The following is a 16,007-nucleotide window of genomic DNA, read 5'->3' as shown; positions in this document are numbered from 1 at the left end:
TTCAGGGCCATTTTAAAGAATCAAAGGCTTGGAAAAGTCTATGAACAATAAGATTCCTTCTATATTAAATTTTTCTGAGTAGTCTATTATATCTTGAATCTGGCGAATATTAAAACCTATGTACCGATTTTTAATATATCCATTCTGATCACTATGAATAATTTTGGACAACACTAGCTTTAATCGCTGCGCTAAGGCATAGGCCATAAGTTTAGTATCTACATTTAATAAAGTGATTGGCCTATAGTTGTCTAATGATAATGGATCACAATTCTGTCAATTTCGTCAATTTGTGATTTTCATCTTTTTTAAGAACAAAATGCAAATTATTCAACCTTATTTGTTATAAATGATTGAAAAATACATATCTAAGAAATTTGGAAAGAAAAAGTGTTCATTATTCTGGAAAAAAAATTTCTAGTGTCCCTGACCTATTTTCTCAAAATTGTGGCTAAAAAACAAACTTGATTGGTAATCTATACTAATAAACGAGAAGACCTCTTTTTGTGTGTCGCTTCTCTTCCTTCCACGATCATGCCTCTGTGTTCTATAGGTAACATGCAAAGTCGCATTTGTCATCCATTCTTATTATTATTCAGATTGAGTTATTTTGGGGGGGGGGGGGGGGGGGGAAACGACAAAAAAGGAGTCCGGATATTGATTCCGTCATCAGACTGACTTTTAGTCATACATAATATTTCCTGTTTGAAACATGCACAAGTACAACCAATCGTATGATAGATAACAAAAATGAAAAATAAATAAGCCAATCAGAGCGTTCTCCATAACCACAACTATTATACCTCTTTAGAGAGAACAATTATTTTTCGCGTTTATCTACATGTAAACATTATACTACTTTAATATATAGAGATTCTGTATTCTGTCTACTGTTTTCTTTGAACTGTTTACTATTTAAGGGGTCATAAAGGTAGTATATATATATTAAAATGAGTAAAACATGTGGAAATAAGATTATGTCCATAAAACACAGATGTCACATCGGCCCTATATCTACTAAGTTTCGAGTTGATTGGAATTCAACTTCATCAAAAACTACCTCGACCAAAAACGTTAACCTGAAGCAGGACAGACGGACGGACGGACGGACGGACGAACGAACGAACGAACGAACGCACGGATGCACAGACTAAAAAACATAAAGCCCATAAATGGGGCATAAAACTGTTTTGTTGAAGCGAAAGTGGTGATTTGAAATTAGGGTAGGGATTAAAGGGAGGCAGTACCTTATTTCGGGACATTAAGATCGGGTGTTTTTAAGCTCGGGATTTGCGGATCGGTCCTTACGGGATCCGGGGAATATATTTTTTTTGATTTCGGGATTTCGGAATATGAATTTCTTTAAATTCGGCATCTCGGGATTTCATGTTTTTAAGCCCGGATTTTCAGGATCAAGACCCCCCCCCCCCCTAAACCACCCCTTAAATTAGCATTAGTCGGTCTTAGTCATTTATACAAGTTTCATACCTTACCATTGACATGTTGATAAGGCTCCAACGAAAAAGCACTGACGGATTGTCATAGAAGCATATTTTATTAGACTAATAATGGTCTATATATAAGCAGTTACATTTATTTGATATTTGAAGCGCATATTTTTAATTTAATTTGACTTTTACCAAAAAGATGCATTGTAGCAAAGGAGAAGAATAATTGTGGTATGAGGCCAGAAACACGAAAATAATTAAATTTAACAGAAAGGTAACACATATCGGACTTTGGAAAAAGGGAGAGAGCTTTTGATACCTTTTATGAAATACTCCATACATAATATCTTTAACAAATAAATCATCCTACAACAGTTAGGTTATAGATAATGCATATTTTAAAGTTTTTCTTGTCGTAGAACACACCGAGGGGTGTCAGAATTGATCAAATGAAAGACCGACCGGAGGGAGGTCTTTCTTTGAACATTCCTGACACCCCGAGGTGTGTTCTACGACAAGAAAAACCTTAAAATATGCATTATCTGACTTATATACCGTCAAAAAATATTAATTTTATAAAGATTTGTAAAATTTAGTATACTATTTTACCGACAACACTAAAGTGGGATATTCCTTTTTTAATGCGTTCAGGTTTTAATACGCCCAGCGGCTCATTTAGAATGTGAAATAAAACTCACTAAATAATTAAGATATAAACCTTTAAATTTTTTTATCCATACACAATAAAAATATTACTGTAACTGCATGAAGTAAGACACAAGTGTATTGTTACCATCCAATAACGGTGTATGACAAATGCAAGACACATTGTAAGTAATTTGTTGTACCACTTAGCTTATGGAAAAGGGGGAGGGGGTATGTTTTTTTTTCTATTTGTTATGTTATTTCTATCGCGGAAAAGTGGTTATTTTTTTTAACAGTTTTACTTGAATCGAATGAAAAATTCAGAAGGATTGTCTTTTGAATAGCAATACATTTTATTAAAAGATAATCAGGATGTAATTATGTACCCTCCGCATCCGACCCTTTCGTGAGTTACGTTAATGTTATTCAATAGAATATAAGATTATCTTATTAGTTGATCATTTGATAGAGCAAAAGGTATACATAAATTTTAAAAGGTTAAGAACTGACACGAAGACGAATATAAATACATGTAGGGCACAGTATGATTTCCTATTCAGTGTGTATCGTTCTAAACATGCATGAAATATTTGCCACTGGACGTAAAGCAAGCAACCAAAAATCAATCAACCTATTCAGTTTGACCCAATAAGATTTTCAAAATCTTACACATGAATATGTTAAATCTGGATTTATTTTATGAAAGTCTACATTAAAATTCATCTGACATATATGATAATGTTTCTTTATTGTAGCGAAAAATTAACAAAACTCCACGTTATTTGTTTCTAAAATTAAAATGCGATACTACAATGTCGGTTTCTTTTACACCTATCATCGATTGAACTTTAAAAAATAAATTTCCAGATCGGCAACAAAAAACTATTAGACGAATAAAGTTTTGAAGTAAATCATAGATTGCATGTTTATCAAGGACAATAATGACCTCACACAGGTCATTATTTTATGCCTTTAAGCATATATCATTGAAACATGGTATCGTCCAGGTTGATTCTGAAAAAGAATGACCTGTCGTTCTGAAAGAAAAAAACTCCATATAGGTATATAAAGCTGTATATGCCCGCGATTTCGCGGGTGTGTTCTAGTAAAATATTTAATATTCAAAAACTTCTAATTGAAAATACATAATTTTAAGTTAAGTTTGTTTATTACATTTTTGAATTCATTGCTATTTTCATTTTGTATCACATATTATGGAAATAATTCTTAAACGAGATTTCAATGAGACTGAAACGTCAGAAGATCATATCCTTAAAACGACTTATTATATATGAACAACTAACATGACTAAAGCAAGATTAGTCTACGTACGATTCATAACTGTTGCACAAATATAAAACGGTATACAGTATACCCAAATACGGAAAAATTGGACAACAAAACTTGTGCCAAAATTTAATATAATATTCATAATGGGTTTAATTATCAAAAGAATGGCGAATTAAATGTTTTTTGCCAACTTTGATTATTGGTAAATAGTTGTGTTTGTTGAAAACATTTATATGTATATTGTTTTGAATCGTTGCTGTTGTCTTCTCATGTCCGAAAACAATCCAATTCCAAATTCATGTATCCATGTCTTTGATGCATACATACAAAATAGTATCAACATTGTAGAACAAATTGAGTTGGTAATTGTGAACGATGTTTAGTTGAAAACCGTGACAACCTGGTTGTTTATTGTTCTTAATGAGGATAAAATTTGATAGTAAGTCTTAAAATCTCATGAACATACTCAAAGTTTTCAAATATACCAACTTTAATATCTTTTCACTGTTACTTCTAAAATTAGGGACAATCCCTTTGTAAAAATATAAAAATCAATACGTACAGCAGGAACATGTTTTAACCAGGTTTCCTCTAAATTTTTACTTTTGTGATCCATGGAATGTTCTTTGCAATAGTATTGTCCTCCTTCACATTTTGTAGTTAGATCGTCATAACTAATTCTATTCTCCTTATCAAAACAATTTCCATCACTGCATTTTGCTTTTATAATGTAATCCAATTTATGGACTAATTTTTTAGCTAACATTTCAATTTCATTATAAAGTTCTTCTATAATAGATCGGTATGTACCATCATCTACAGTGTTCCGTTTCCATATTTGTAAGGATATTGCATTTCTCGAGAAACAAACTATTAACAATCTATAATTGTTGTCTTCTAAATTGATGATTATCTTCCCTGCATACAAATCTAGAGTTCCATTTTTTGAATACGCTTTAATGTAATTAGCTATTATATGATTATAATGTGCAATGGGAAGAAATTTGAATTCAAACACCAACCAAGGTGTACATTGTTCACCTTGAACTTTGTTTTCTTGTTTTATTTGCTCAATAGTAGATGATGATGTTACCATGCATGGGATGTAATATGTGTTGGCTGATTCATGCTTTACTATAATGTCAAATTTTTCCATTACACTAAGTATATACGGTTTCATGTTGGCAAACTCTGGTCCAAACGCCTTTCCAAAAAGTTTATCAATCACATGCTCCGTTATTTTTCCCTCGCGAGTTAGCTGAGTCAATTCGATCTTGGTACAATTATTCCTCTTTGCTTCATCACACACAAGACATCTGAAACAATCAACTAACCAGTTTGGTTTCAGAATGATATACTTGCTTTGATTTTCAAAAAACAAGATGTTACCAATTCTGTGTTGGTAATTCAGGAAATCAATGAGTTCATTTTTTTCTATTGACGCCGTCTTAGCTATTTTAACAATGCTTTCCCATGTTTCGCAATATTCCATTTTCTCTTCCTTTAGTTCTTTTAAAACCATTAGTGCAGTTTCCAATTCGATCCATTTTGTTGGAAGAGATTCCTCAAAAAAATGCATCTCCTTTGCGATATCTGAAATGTGGGTTTTCAACTCTTCAAAATCTTTCTTGGGAGAATTCAAGTTAGAAATAAAGTGGATTTCGCCTCTTATGTGATGGGTTGCATTATGTTTTCCAAAAGCTGTATCAAAACTCTTGCGATATTCTTTTATTTCAGTCTGAAAAAAAAATGGACATCTGTCATGGTATATTTCTTTATGGTTAACTGTTTATTTGTTTAAATTTACAAAAAGCTAACCGACGAAATTCAACAAAGTGGTATGCATTAATGAATAAATTGAACAAGTTTTGTAATTTAGACATAAAAGTGGTATATTCTTATCAGTGGGTATAAACCACAGCAATATAATGAATCATCATGCAAGATTAAGAAAAATACATGTCTTCTTTTTTATACTTCATTAATAAGTTATGCATGTATCTTTATAGCTTGTTGTTCGGTGTGAGCCAAGGCTCCGTGTTGAAGGCCGTACTTTAACCTATAATGGTTTACTTTTTAAATTGTTATTTGTATGGAGAGTTGTCTCATTGGCACTCACACCACATCTTCCTATATCTATTTAAGTAAATTGCACTAAACCTTCGGTAATTAATTATGTAATCTATACGTGCGTTTGTCATCATAAGCGTCAGCATTTGTGCCACATTCAAAACAGTTTAAGTTTGAAAGCAATAAAACCAAAAGTTCGGAAAACAACACCTACCAGATTTTATAGGTAAATGTACTATTTTAGAAAATAAAGGCAACATGATTTTGTTTATAACAATGTCAAGTATGTAGTGATTCTCTAATATCACTATGTTACAGGTACAAATATATTAGAAATTTTCCACAGAGTAACAGAAGCCAGACAAGTAACATATTTTTTTGACAAGGTGTGACTTACAATGCACGAAACTCGATATGTATAGAGTCAAACAAACCTTAAGTATTTCAAAGGTAGTTAATTGCCAGATGAAGACAACGTGTTTCTAACTGTACCTTGTCATCTGGCTGTGTTTAAAGTCTGACTTAAAATATGAATTATCAATGAATCATAAATCAAATAAGGTCAGCCGGATACTGCTGGACGAACATGTATACCTTAGTTTTATTCTATGCATAAAGTAAAATTGAACTTACAGTAAAGTGTCTGCGAATCCAACGTTTCCACAAAAGATAAGCATATTCACAGGTCTATGATATGCTTTGAAATTGAGACGAACGTTGGTCAAAGAACACCAAACGCAAATTAAAGCCATACATAGTAATATAACTGATAAAAGAGGGACGAAAGATACCAAAGGGACAGTCAAACTCATAAATAACATTTGTTTTCATAACATATCCACCCTTCTTTTATTATACCTCTCCAACCTTGTCAATACCAGTGCAAACCATTATCACAGGTGGACGTAACGCTTCAGCTGTATTATCTTGAATATCACGATGAAAGTGGATACTGTCAAGCCAGAAGTCAATGTATCCTTAAATGAAATTATGTAATAATAAAACATGTGTGTCACCTATTAAATATATGTTTTTTTAAGGAAAACACCATTTATACATGTATGCGATTCTGACAACAACAATATGTAGTATGATTAAAAATGAAACATACTAAAAACTCCGATAAGCTCATCTAGTGCCATATTAATGTTAGGTACATTCCTAATTACTACAAAAGACAGATTTCAAAATTAACTGCTTCATACGAGATCTATGGACAGTACTGGAAAATGTTAACAGAATTTGGGCTGCTGGACTGCTGGATCCACTTCTTCTGTTGAATTATACCATTTTGGTTTTTGAATTTGCTATGAAGATTAGTCTTTTGGGACTTTTTTTAATATCGGTTCTGAAAATATATCAGCTCTTTTCAGAAAAAAGGGACATATAAAAAAGAAGATGTGGTATGATTGACAATGACATAAATCTCCAAAAAAGACCAGCATGATCTTAAAATGTGCTGTATCAAGTCAGGAATATGACAGTTGTTATCCAATAGTTCGTTTCTATGAATGTTGGCGCTTTTTTGTTGCAATTCAGTTTGTTTTCTTCTTATAGTTGCTGTGTTTTCCTCGGTTTTAGTTTAAAATGAAACAAAATAATACCAAAAATGACTAGAAAAATAGCATGATAATACGATGACAGGACACATGAACGCTTAACAGATATTTCGAAAAATGATCAAGACATTAAAGTTTATAATTTACAAAAACAAACAAACGAACGCTAAAGCACTTTATTTAGATGATATACAACGTCAGAACATAGGATCTATATAGCAAGTTAAGATCATCATGACAACATTCTATCTCATAGAAAAGGGTTTAAACATAATGGACAGCAAACGACTAAGAGCATGTTTGTTGCAATACGCTGGAAACGATGTAAACAAAGTCCACGATACCCTTGACAATACAGTGTTAGAATTGCTTCCGCTAAACAAGTTAACAGCTTACTTTGCCCCCATAAAACAGTACAAAATATGAAATTTACAAATTCAAGGGTATCACCAGCCTAGAAACAGTACTTTGGTACTGGCATGAAAATACGGATTTTTTGTGTTATAAAAATTTGCGGTTACAAAATGTTAAAAAATATTATAAATTAAGGAATGTATCTCCCTAATGCAAAGCTCTGATTCCTTTCACGGATCTTTAACATAAGCTTTGGTTTTTCAAATATTTAGGCCACGAGCATCACTGAAGAGGCATGTATTGTCGAAATGCGCATCTTGTGCAGGAAAATTGATACCGTTACTGTAATTGAAACTATCGACAGTTTTTATAGAAAACAACGCTAGCTATCTGTAAACTGTGATTTTACTGATACAATCAATGAATTGCTCATCTGGAAGACACGAATCTTAAAGGATTTATTTCATCAGCTAGAGCGTAAGAACTTTCCGAAAAACTGTCAACGGAAATTGATCAAGCAGATAACCAATCTGCAAATGTTGTGAGAAAAGTAGTTGGAAGACGTCGCAACTGACCACGATTTTTACAGACACCAACAGACCATAAATACAAAAAAAAAGAGACTACTTTTAAAGACTTTGGAGGCAACTTCCTGCATGCAAACATGTGTTCAGCATTTTCAAAATGTTGTAACTCTTGTAAAAGGATTTTGCCGCCGTATACAGATCCAAACGTGGTGAAACTAGCAGTGGTGATAAAAAAAAATGGAGTTAAACGAGGAATCCCGGAACTTCACAACGTTCACGATATGCGTAGATAACGCAGATATGAACGTCTCAGATTTGATGTTTCGTCAGTAGCAGAACTATTCCAATGCACGCTGAAAAATGCACTGGAAAGATAAGATGGAGTCCGAAATATATCCGATGATATTGTAGTATTTGGAAGGAACCAAGACGAACTAGGTAAACAACTAGGACAGATATTAGCACATCATAAAGAAAAAAACCTCATAGTAAGGTGGTATGGGTGTCTTTCGCCATCTTGGATTGTAAAAACAAAGAACCTCAGGTCCAGATTTGCAATCAAGTTAGAAAAAAATGGTTAAGGAATGTAGATAACTAATGTAAAAAAGTAGGTCCGGTAAGGGCTGATTTTGCCCTCAAATTTCAGGTTTTTCTAACAAAAGATTTTGGACAATTTTTAAACACGTAAGTGTCTATTTTAGTTGATTAAATTAGTTTATGTAACAGATTCAGACTGCTTTAGTCATTAAAAAATCGCTGAGATTCAAGCTTAAATATGAAAAATATATCAAATATGCCACACAATGTCACTTTTCAGATGGTGTTTGTCAAAGTTGCCGCATCCGTGTTCATTAGCAACCTTTATATATATGTTATGTATTATCATCAAATACAATTTACATTTCAATATTAAGGATGAACACAAATGCGGCCGCTTTCATATAAGACGGAAACCGTCTAAAATTTAACTAAAATGCTAAACTTGTGAAGATTTCAGTTATTAACATGACTTAATGGTGCTAGTACCCGATACATGTGCATTGTATTGTCCAAAACAGTCCATATTAATGTAGCAGAATCATTCTACTTTCCAATAAAATTTACATTTTAACAATTTTGGAAACTTCTTTATTTTGGGGCCAAGAAGGGGTCTTACTGGATCTTCTCATTTGCATTTAAAAGAACAAATTAGTTGGGGAGGGTTAGGATCCCGCTGACATGTTTAACTCCGCCCAATATTTATGAATGTGCCTGTCCCAAGTTAGGAGACTGTAATTCAGTGGTTGTCGTTTGTTTATATGTGACATATTTGTTTTTGTTCATTTTCTTTTTATAAATAAGGCCGTGAGTTTTTTCGTTTGAAATGTTTTACATTGTCATTTTGGGGCCTTTTATAGCTGAGTATGCGGTATGGTGACCTATAGTTGTTTATTTCTGTGTCATTTTGGTTTTTTGTGAAGAGTTGTCTCATTGGCAATTATACCACATAGTCTTTTTTGGGGCAGAATCAATTTGCACCAATTGCAGTTTTGAAAAGATATTAATTGCACCACTCTCTTTCATTTTGATGATATTAATTGCGCCAATAAATGAAATGAAATTGCGCCACATTTACCTGTAAATATTTTACCTGTACATGTTTTTAAGATGTCCGATATACCATTCAAGAAAATAGGGTCTGATAGAGGAAAACCGTAACCATTGTTGAAGAACACAAATTCCGTCAGGCATTTGTAACGGAAATAAGTTGGAGATGTACAGTTAAGTCGTGTTGCGCTAGGTTATTCACAGATGAATCGTGTACAATTATTTTGCATGGAGAATAAGTTCATATTCATGAAACAAATGTCCAGAAATTAGAACGCCAAATTTTGAGAACTGAAAAGAAAAGCAACCGATATGTTGTCAGAGCGACCTTCAAAAATAATAAATTCAGAGCTTAAAATAAAAATATTAAATTCAAATGATACCTATAGTTTTGATAATTAGGTGGTGCAAAAGAAGTATTGGCACACTTAAGTTGTGGCGCAAATGAGTTACTTTTTGGCGCAAAAAGATATCGCCTCTTTTTTCATATTTATAAAATTATAATTTATAAATATTTATATTTTTACAAGTGTGGATTATTTGCTTGTTCTTAATGTTTTAAAATTGCTATTTTAAGGGGGAGTAACTCTGAAATAATGCATTTTCTAAAGGAATCTACATGGAATTTCATTATTTTGTATGTTAGCCAGAAAAAACGAACGTTGACCCTATTCTTTCTTTTGATATTCTCGAAGCATTCAGGATAGATTTTCTTTTTAACTTTTTTATTATTTACTTATATAAGTTTGTCGAATGATTCAAAATATTAACTTTATGTACTTGTCTCGATTTTGCTGATGTACTTTATCTACTATGGACTTACTTACAATGATTATTTATATATATGTAGTTTTTGTCAATAAACGCGTTACAAAAAAAAAAGATTCAAATAAAGTATTGTCATTTCAACAACAGCAATCATTTGACAAGTTAGAGAATGAACTTGTTGCTGACCGTGTGATTTCTTTTTTGACCAAACCAAAGTAGACGCAAGTCCGGTTTGATACGCTAATTTTTTAAAGTTGGAAAACAATAGCGCATGCAATCACATCTTTAACAGATGTTGCAACAAGCAATTCGCAAAAAGAAAAGGAATCATTGGCAATTGTATGGACAATTGAACATTTTCACTTATATGTGTACGGACAGTATTTTAAATATGTAGGTACCCTATAACCCACCGCTCGATCATTTCGATCTTTGCTCGACTAATATCCGATCAATTCCCGATCAATGACAACCTGTAAGATATGTGGTAAAGATTAATTCGACAAATGTACGATCGCTCCATGATCAATGAGATTTCTATATATATGTCATCCCATATCAACTCGACCAATACCCGATCTCTACGCGACCACATTCAACCACTTTTCGATCTCTACTCGGCCATAAACGAGTATACATGACTTTTACACGATTTTCTTAAAATGTGTGCAGCTCCGATTAACTCTCATAACTTTGCTTCTGCAAAAATAACTTGTCACTTTTTATTTTTAACTGTACACAAATTCCTCCAGGTACAGTACACGTCTGTACTTTTGCAAGGAGGTGTATGAGTTTAAAAGAGAGATCACAGATACCAAAGGAACAATCAAACCCAAAGCTCAAATTGACACAGCCATAGTGAAAAACGATAGCCGACGAGAAGACAAACAGAAGTGAACACAACAAAACACACACAAAAATAAAAACGTAGCAACACGAAACCCAATAAAACCTGGGATAATATCAAGTGTTTTGGAAGGGAAGTATAGATTCTGCATTTTGGCCCTAGAGGATTTTTCAAAATATGAAAGAACTTGTGTATTTAAATTCATTATACGACAGCTGATGTCTAGTTTAGCCTTCGAAGTTAGTATTTTGGGCTAATGTGCTCTTTTTGTTTGTCCAGACATTTTTGTAGTATAAGGTATAAGATAAGGTATAATTGCCAATGAGACAACTCTCCAAAGGACACCAAATGACACAGAAATAAACCAATATCATGTCACGGTACGGTCGAATGTTTACAAACACTTTTTATCATACGCTTTTTGAAAGAATTTTTTTTTTAAATGAGACGAAAGACAAATGATTTTCATTTGAATTCGTGATAGATATATGTACCGAAAAGGTATCCGCAAGGGGATCGAAATTCTATTTTTTTGTCAAATTTTGTGAAAATGTGTGACATCTTTGCCCCCTTTTTGTAATATTATTAGTAAAATAAGGCAGATTGTTGCCAAGGATACACCAAAAATAAATATCTTGAACCATTCAACTACTGGGTATCAGATCTATGGAAAATACTGATTACATACATATATAGATATAGGTAGATGTGATGTGAGTGCCAATGAGACAACTCTCCATCCAAATAACAATTTAAAAAAGTAAACCATATATGCACATATATATGACACAAACAGTAGGCTTAATTTTTAAGAAAGCAAGGAAAAGGGGAAGATAATATTAATGTATATTGTTATCTTACATCAGTAATTATCCAGTGACAAATCTCATTTTGAAGAAAAGAGCAGTAAAACTCCTAGAACAAATCAGCGTCCCACTCTACTTTCATGAAGTTTTTATAACCATTGGGGTCCTCTTTTTTCAGCTCCTGCAAGTCTCTCATACTTTGCTATTTGAATAGACTTTCCATTTTAAGTTTTTCCTCGGAGTTCAGTATTTTTGTGATTACTTTTAATACTGCCCACACAGTGGTCGCCTTGTCAGCCACTGCTTATCTAGATTTTTCGACACCCTTTGATGTCTACCCCTTTTTGACTGATTTCTATGCTCTCTTCAAGTCCCGTCACAGCTATTTACCTGTCTATCTGAGCCCTAACCACCTTGTCAAACAATTCAACTGCTTGATTTTCATGGAGATAATTATTTTAAATGTGAAATTTTACTCAGACCTTCTGTGAAATACTGAATCTAACCAAATAAACGGGGAACGTATCCATTGGATACAGATAATGCCCCAGCTTGCATATTACGTTATAAAGAGTCATTACTCAAGAATGGTAAAAGTGACGCCACCAAAATTCGCACTTGATTTGTGTATTGCGTTACATAAAATTTGGTTGAGGCAAATTGAAATTAGAGAACGGAAACTTATTGTTGGAACGTTCGTTTACGTACTCACGGACGGACAGGGGTGACACGTAATGCCTCCTCCGCTGCAGTGCCCGGGTGATATAAAACAAATTCAGATGTTTTTATACTAAAATTGTACATACCCGACCAATGCCCGACTATCCCTACGACCCCTATACGATCAAGTCGATCTAGTCTGGCCGAGATCAGACTGAGATCGAGTGTAGTCGATTTGGTCTAGCTAGTCGAGTAAAGATCGTTTAGAGATCGTGAATTGGTCGGAATTATCGAATATGCATTCAATTAGTGGTCGGGTTTGAGTCGTGATGGAGTCCTTAAGGGGTTGTGAATGGTCGGGTTAAAGTCGTGTTTAGTCGGATAGCAGTCGGGTAGAAGTCGTAAACAGGACCGATCAAGAATTTAGGGATAGTCTTTACAAAACAGTTATTACGTGAAAAAGTATACTTCCCTAGAATAGACAAACTTGTTGAACAAACATTTAAATCAAATTTATCATTTTAAGTGACAACTCCGAAAAATGAATTCAAACCGTTGCAAACGTCAAAAATACCAAATTATGTATGAAAAAATCTTATTATGGACCGATTTGCCTTCCAGTTGATATTTTATAGTAAGGACGCCTCCGGGTGCGGGAATTTCTCGCTACATTGAAGACCTGTTGGTGACCTTCTGCTGTTGTTTTTTTATTTGGTCGGGTTGTTGTCTCTTTGACACATTCCCCATTTCCATTCTCAATTTTACTTTCTATGTTGTGATGTTATACTATTGTTTCAAAAAAGGGAGAATGTTTGGTACTATTAAAACGTTTAATCCTGCTGCAATTGTTTGCATCTGTCCTAAGTCAGGAATCTGATGTTCAGTAGTTGTTGTCTGTGTAATAACAACCACAGTTGAGTTGCACGTTTTATTTTTAATAAGGGAAGTTACAAGGATGGGGAAGGTAACGAAGTCACCTATGCATAAGTATTAACTACATGATAACATCAAACTACATGATAACAATTGAATGATATTACATCTCTCTTTCTCTCGCAAATGAAACTAATTGAAGAATTTTAAAAGTCTCAAATCGCACTCACAAATTGAATTAAATTGAATTGTCATTATATGAAAATTTTGGATTTCGGAACTAGCAACTTTAAAGTCTAATCTAATAAAAACTAAAAAAAATGAAACTACGCTAATATGAGAAAACTTAAAAGTCTAATTCACAAAATTTCACAAATCATGTTTCTCTGGTTTCTTGACAAGCCTTCCTGATTTAGTCATTGTCACATCTGACCGCATCACTTCCTCGTCGCATTCTTTACTTACATCTAGCTTATTGTCATTTGCTTTTTTCGGGGCAGTCTCCGTTCTATTCGGTAGATTGTCTAATTCGAAATTGTTACTTGTTGTCTCACGGTTAATGTTCTTGGAGGCTGTTTCTATAGAAGTACGCATGTGTTTACGATTTCTCCTATACAAGCGATTGTTTTCTGAATCGGACCTTTGCACAATATAAGATCTCGGTTTGTCGCTGTGCTTGACAATAGTTCCTGGTTTCCATTCCTTCGAGCCGGGTAAAGGTGTCATACGCACGGCACATTTATCATTTAAAGTTGTTAATTCTTTCACTCCTCTGCGTTTGTCATAATAAAACTTTTGCTTTTCTTTCTCGCGGTCAAAGTGTCTTTTTACATTCATTGAGTTGTGCATATTAGGCTTCAACACTTCTTTTGACGCAAGCAGAGTATTTCGCGTTCGTCTGCCCATTAGTAGTTGGGAAGGCGACAAGTCAATTCCTTCTAATGGTGTAGTACGGTAATCTAATAGGCTCAAATGTTTGTCATCAGATTTTCTCCAGAGATTTTTGACGGTTTGTATTGATCTTTCGGCTCCACCTTTCGCACTTGTGTGGACTAGATGTTTGGTGGTCAATTCCGAGTTCCTTACTGAACTTCTTAAACTCGGACGAACTGAATTGCGGTCCATTGTCTGAACGTAATGTAGTTGGTATTCCATGTGTTGCAAATATGGATTTTAACGCTTCAACTGTAGCTGTAGTATTGGTTGAATTCAACGGTAACACATCAATGTACTTAGAATAATAATCCACGGTAAATATGTAAGTTTTACTCTGAAAGTCAAATAAGTCACATCCAACTAACATATACGGTAGATCCGGGGTCGGAGTAGGTTTAAGCGGTTCAGCTGGCTGCTGATTTTGATATAACGCGCAAAGCGCACAATCTTCAATGTATCGCTCAACTTCTGTATTCATACGTGGCCAGTGCATTACTTCTCGAGCACGTTTCTTGCATTTTGTCATGCCAAGATGAGATTTGTGTATGAGTTTTAACATGTTGTCACGCAAACTGGGTGGAATCACAATTTTTAGTCCCTTGAAAATAATTCCATCAAGAACAGATAACAGATCACAGAGAATCCCAGTACTCTCGGACTTCAAACGGAGTTTCGACTTTAAGATCTGGCAATCCTTTGAAGAATTATTTCATGAAGTTCACACAATTCGGATTTCGTTGCATCTTGTATTTCAGAATATTTGTCCTTACTGACTGATATCATGCAAATCATGTCCTGGACGATATCTCCTTCTTCGGTTTTGTGTTCAACGGACAAGAACGCTATCGATAAAGCGTCAGATATTTTCATGTCTTTTCCCTTCTAGTCCGGCCGATTGGTGCAGATATAGACCAGAATTGCTCACTTGATGAGGAAAGCATGAAACTTTGCATAATAGTTCTTGGTTATATACCCTTTGATTTCAGCTATGGACCCACTCTGAAAAATCCAATATGGCTGCCAATTTCCAGATGGCGGAAAGACGGTATGAATATCAAGATTGTCCTCAAGGTATTCAATATAATTTCGGAAATTAAAGTAATGATTCTTTAAAAATGGACATCATGTTCTTAAATTTGTTATCAATAAATTTTAAAAGATAAATGGTTATTTCTATAACACATACATTTGCAAATATGGCTGCAAATACAAAAACAAATAGTGAAATTCAAAATGTTAATCAATATGTAACATGTTATTGTAATTGTTCCTTAAACGCTTTTAGTTTAAATGGTTGGAATGAAATAGGTTGAAACGAGTCGATTGAACGTTAATATAGGTCGGTTAAATGTGGTGGAATAGAAGGTAACTTATCTGAACTTTGAGGCAGTGCCGAGGGCACCTTGTCTCGTGTCTTTTCAATGCCACGTCTTACGTCACTTATCGCGTTTTCATCTGCTGTACCCACTACATAGTCAAATTATTCTGTGTAATCAATAGGTGTACCTTTCTTCAGGCGTATTAGACGCTTGCCATCATTTTATAATGGTTAAGGGGCAACTATTTCCTTTTCCAACTACGTGCGAAACCAATTCACAACTATTCAGTGAGCATGGTCCTCAAATGCACTCCCGGTC

At 33.9% G+C, this 16,007-nt stretch overlaps 1 protein-coding gene across 1 annotated transcript in view; it reads right to left on the bottom strand.

Annotated features, from left to right (window-relative positions):
* The window catches only part of LOC143074944 (uncharacterized), an 84,711-nt gene that overhangs the window by 52,296 nt on the left and 16,408 nt on the right, over positions 1-16,007 (bottom strand). Inside the window, exons 3-4 of the mRNA XM_076250145.1 lie at positions 6,312-6,430; positions 3,946-5,121 (exon numbers count right to left, since the gene is read on the bottom strand). Of these exons, the coding sequence (XP_076106260.1) occupies positions 3,946-5,121; positions 6,312-6,430 (1,295 nt within the window). The remainder of the gene's footprint in view (positions 1-3,945; positions 5,122-6,311; positions 6,431-16,007) is intronic.

The sequence above is a fragment of the Mytilus galloprovincialis genome, chromosome 5, assembly GCF_965363235.1.
Source record: "Mytilus galloprovincialis chromosome 5, xbMytGall1.hap1.1, whole genome shotgun sequence".
In the NCBI taxonomy this organism is placed as follows: Eukaryota; Metazoa; Mollusca; class Bivalvia; order Mytilida; family Mytilidae; genus Mytilus; species Mytilus galloprovincialis.
This window is presented reverse-complemented; position numbering and strand designations above follow the sequence as displayed.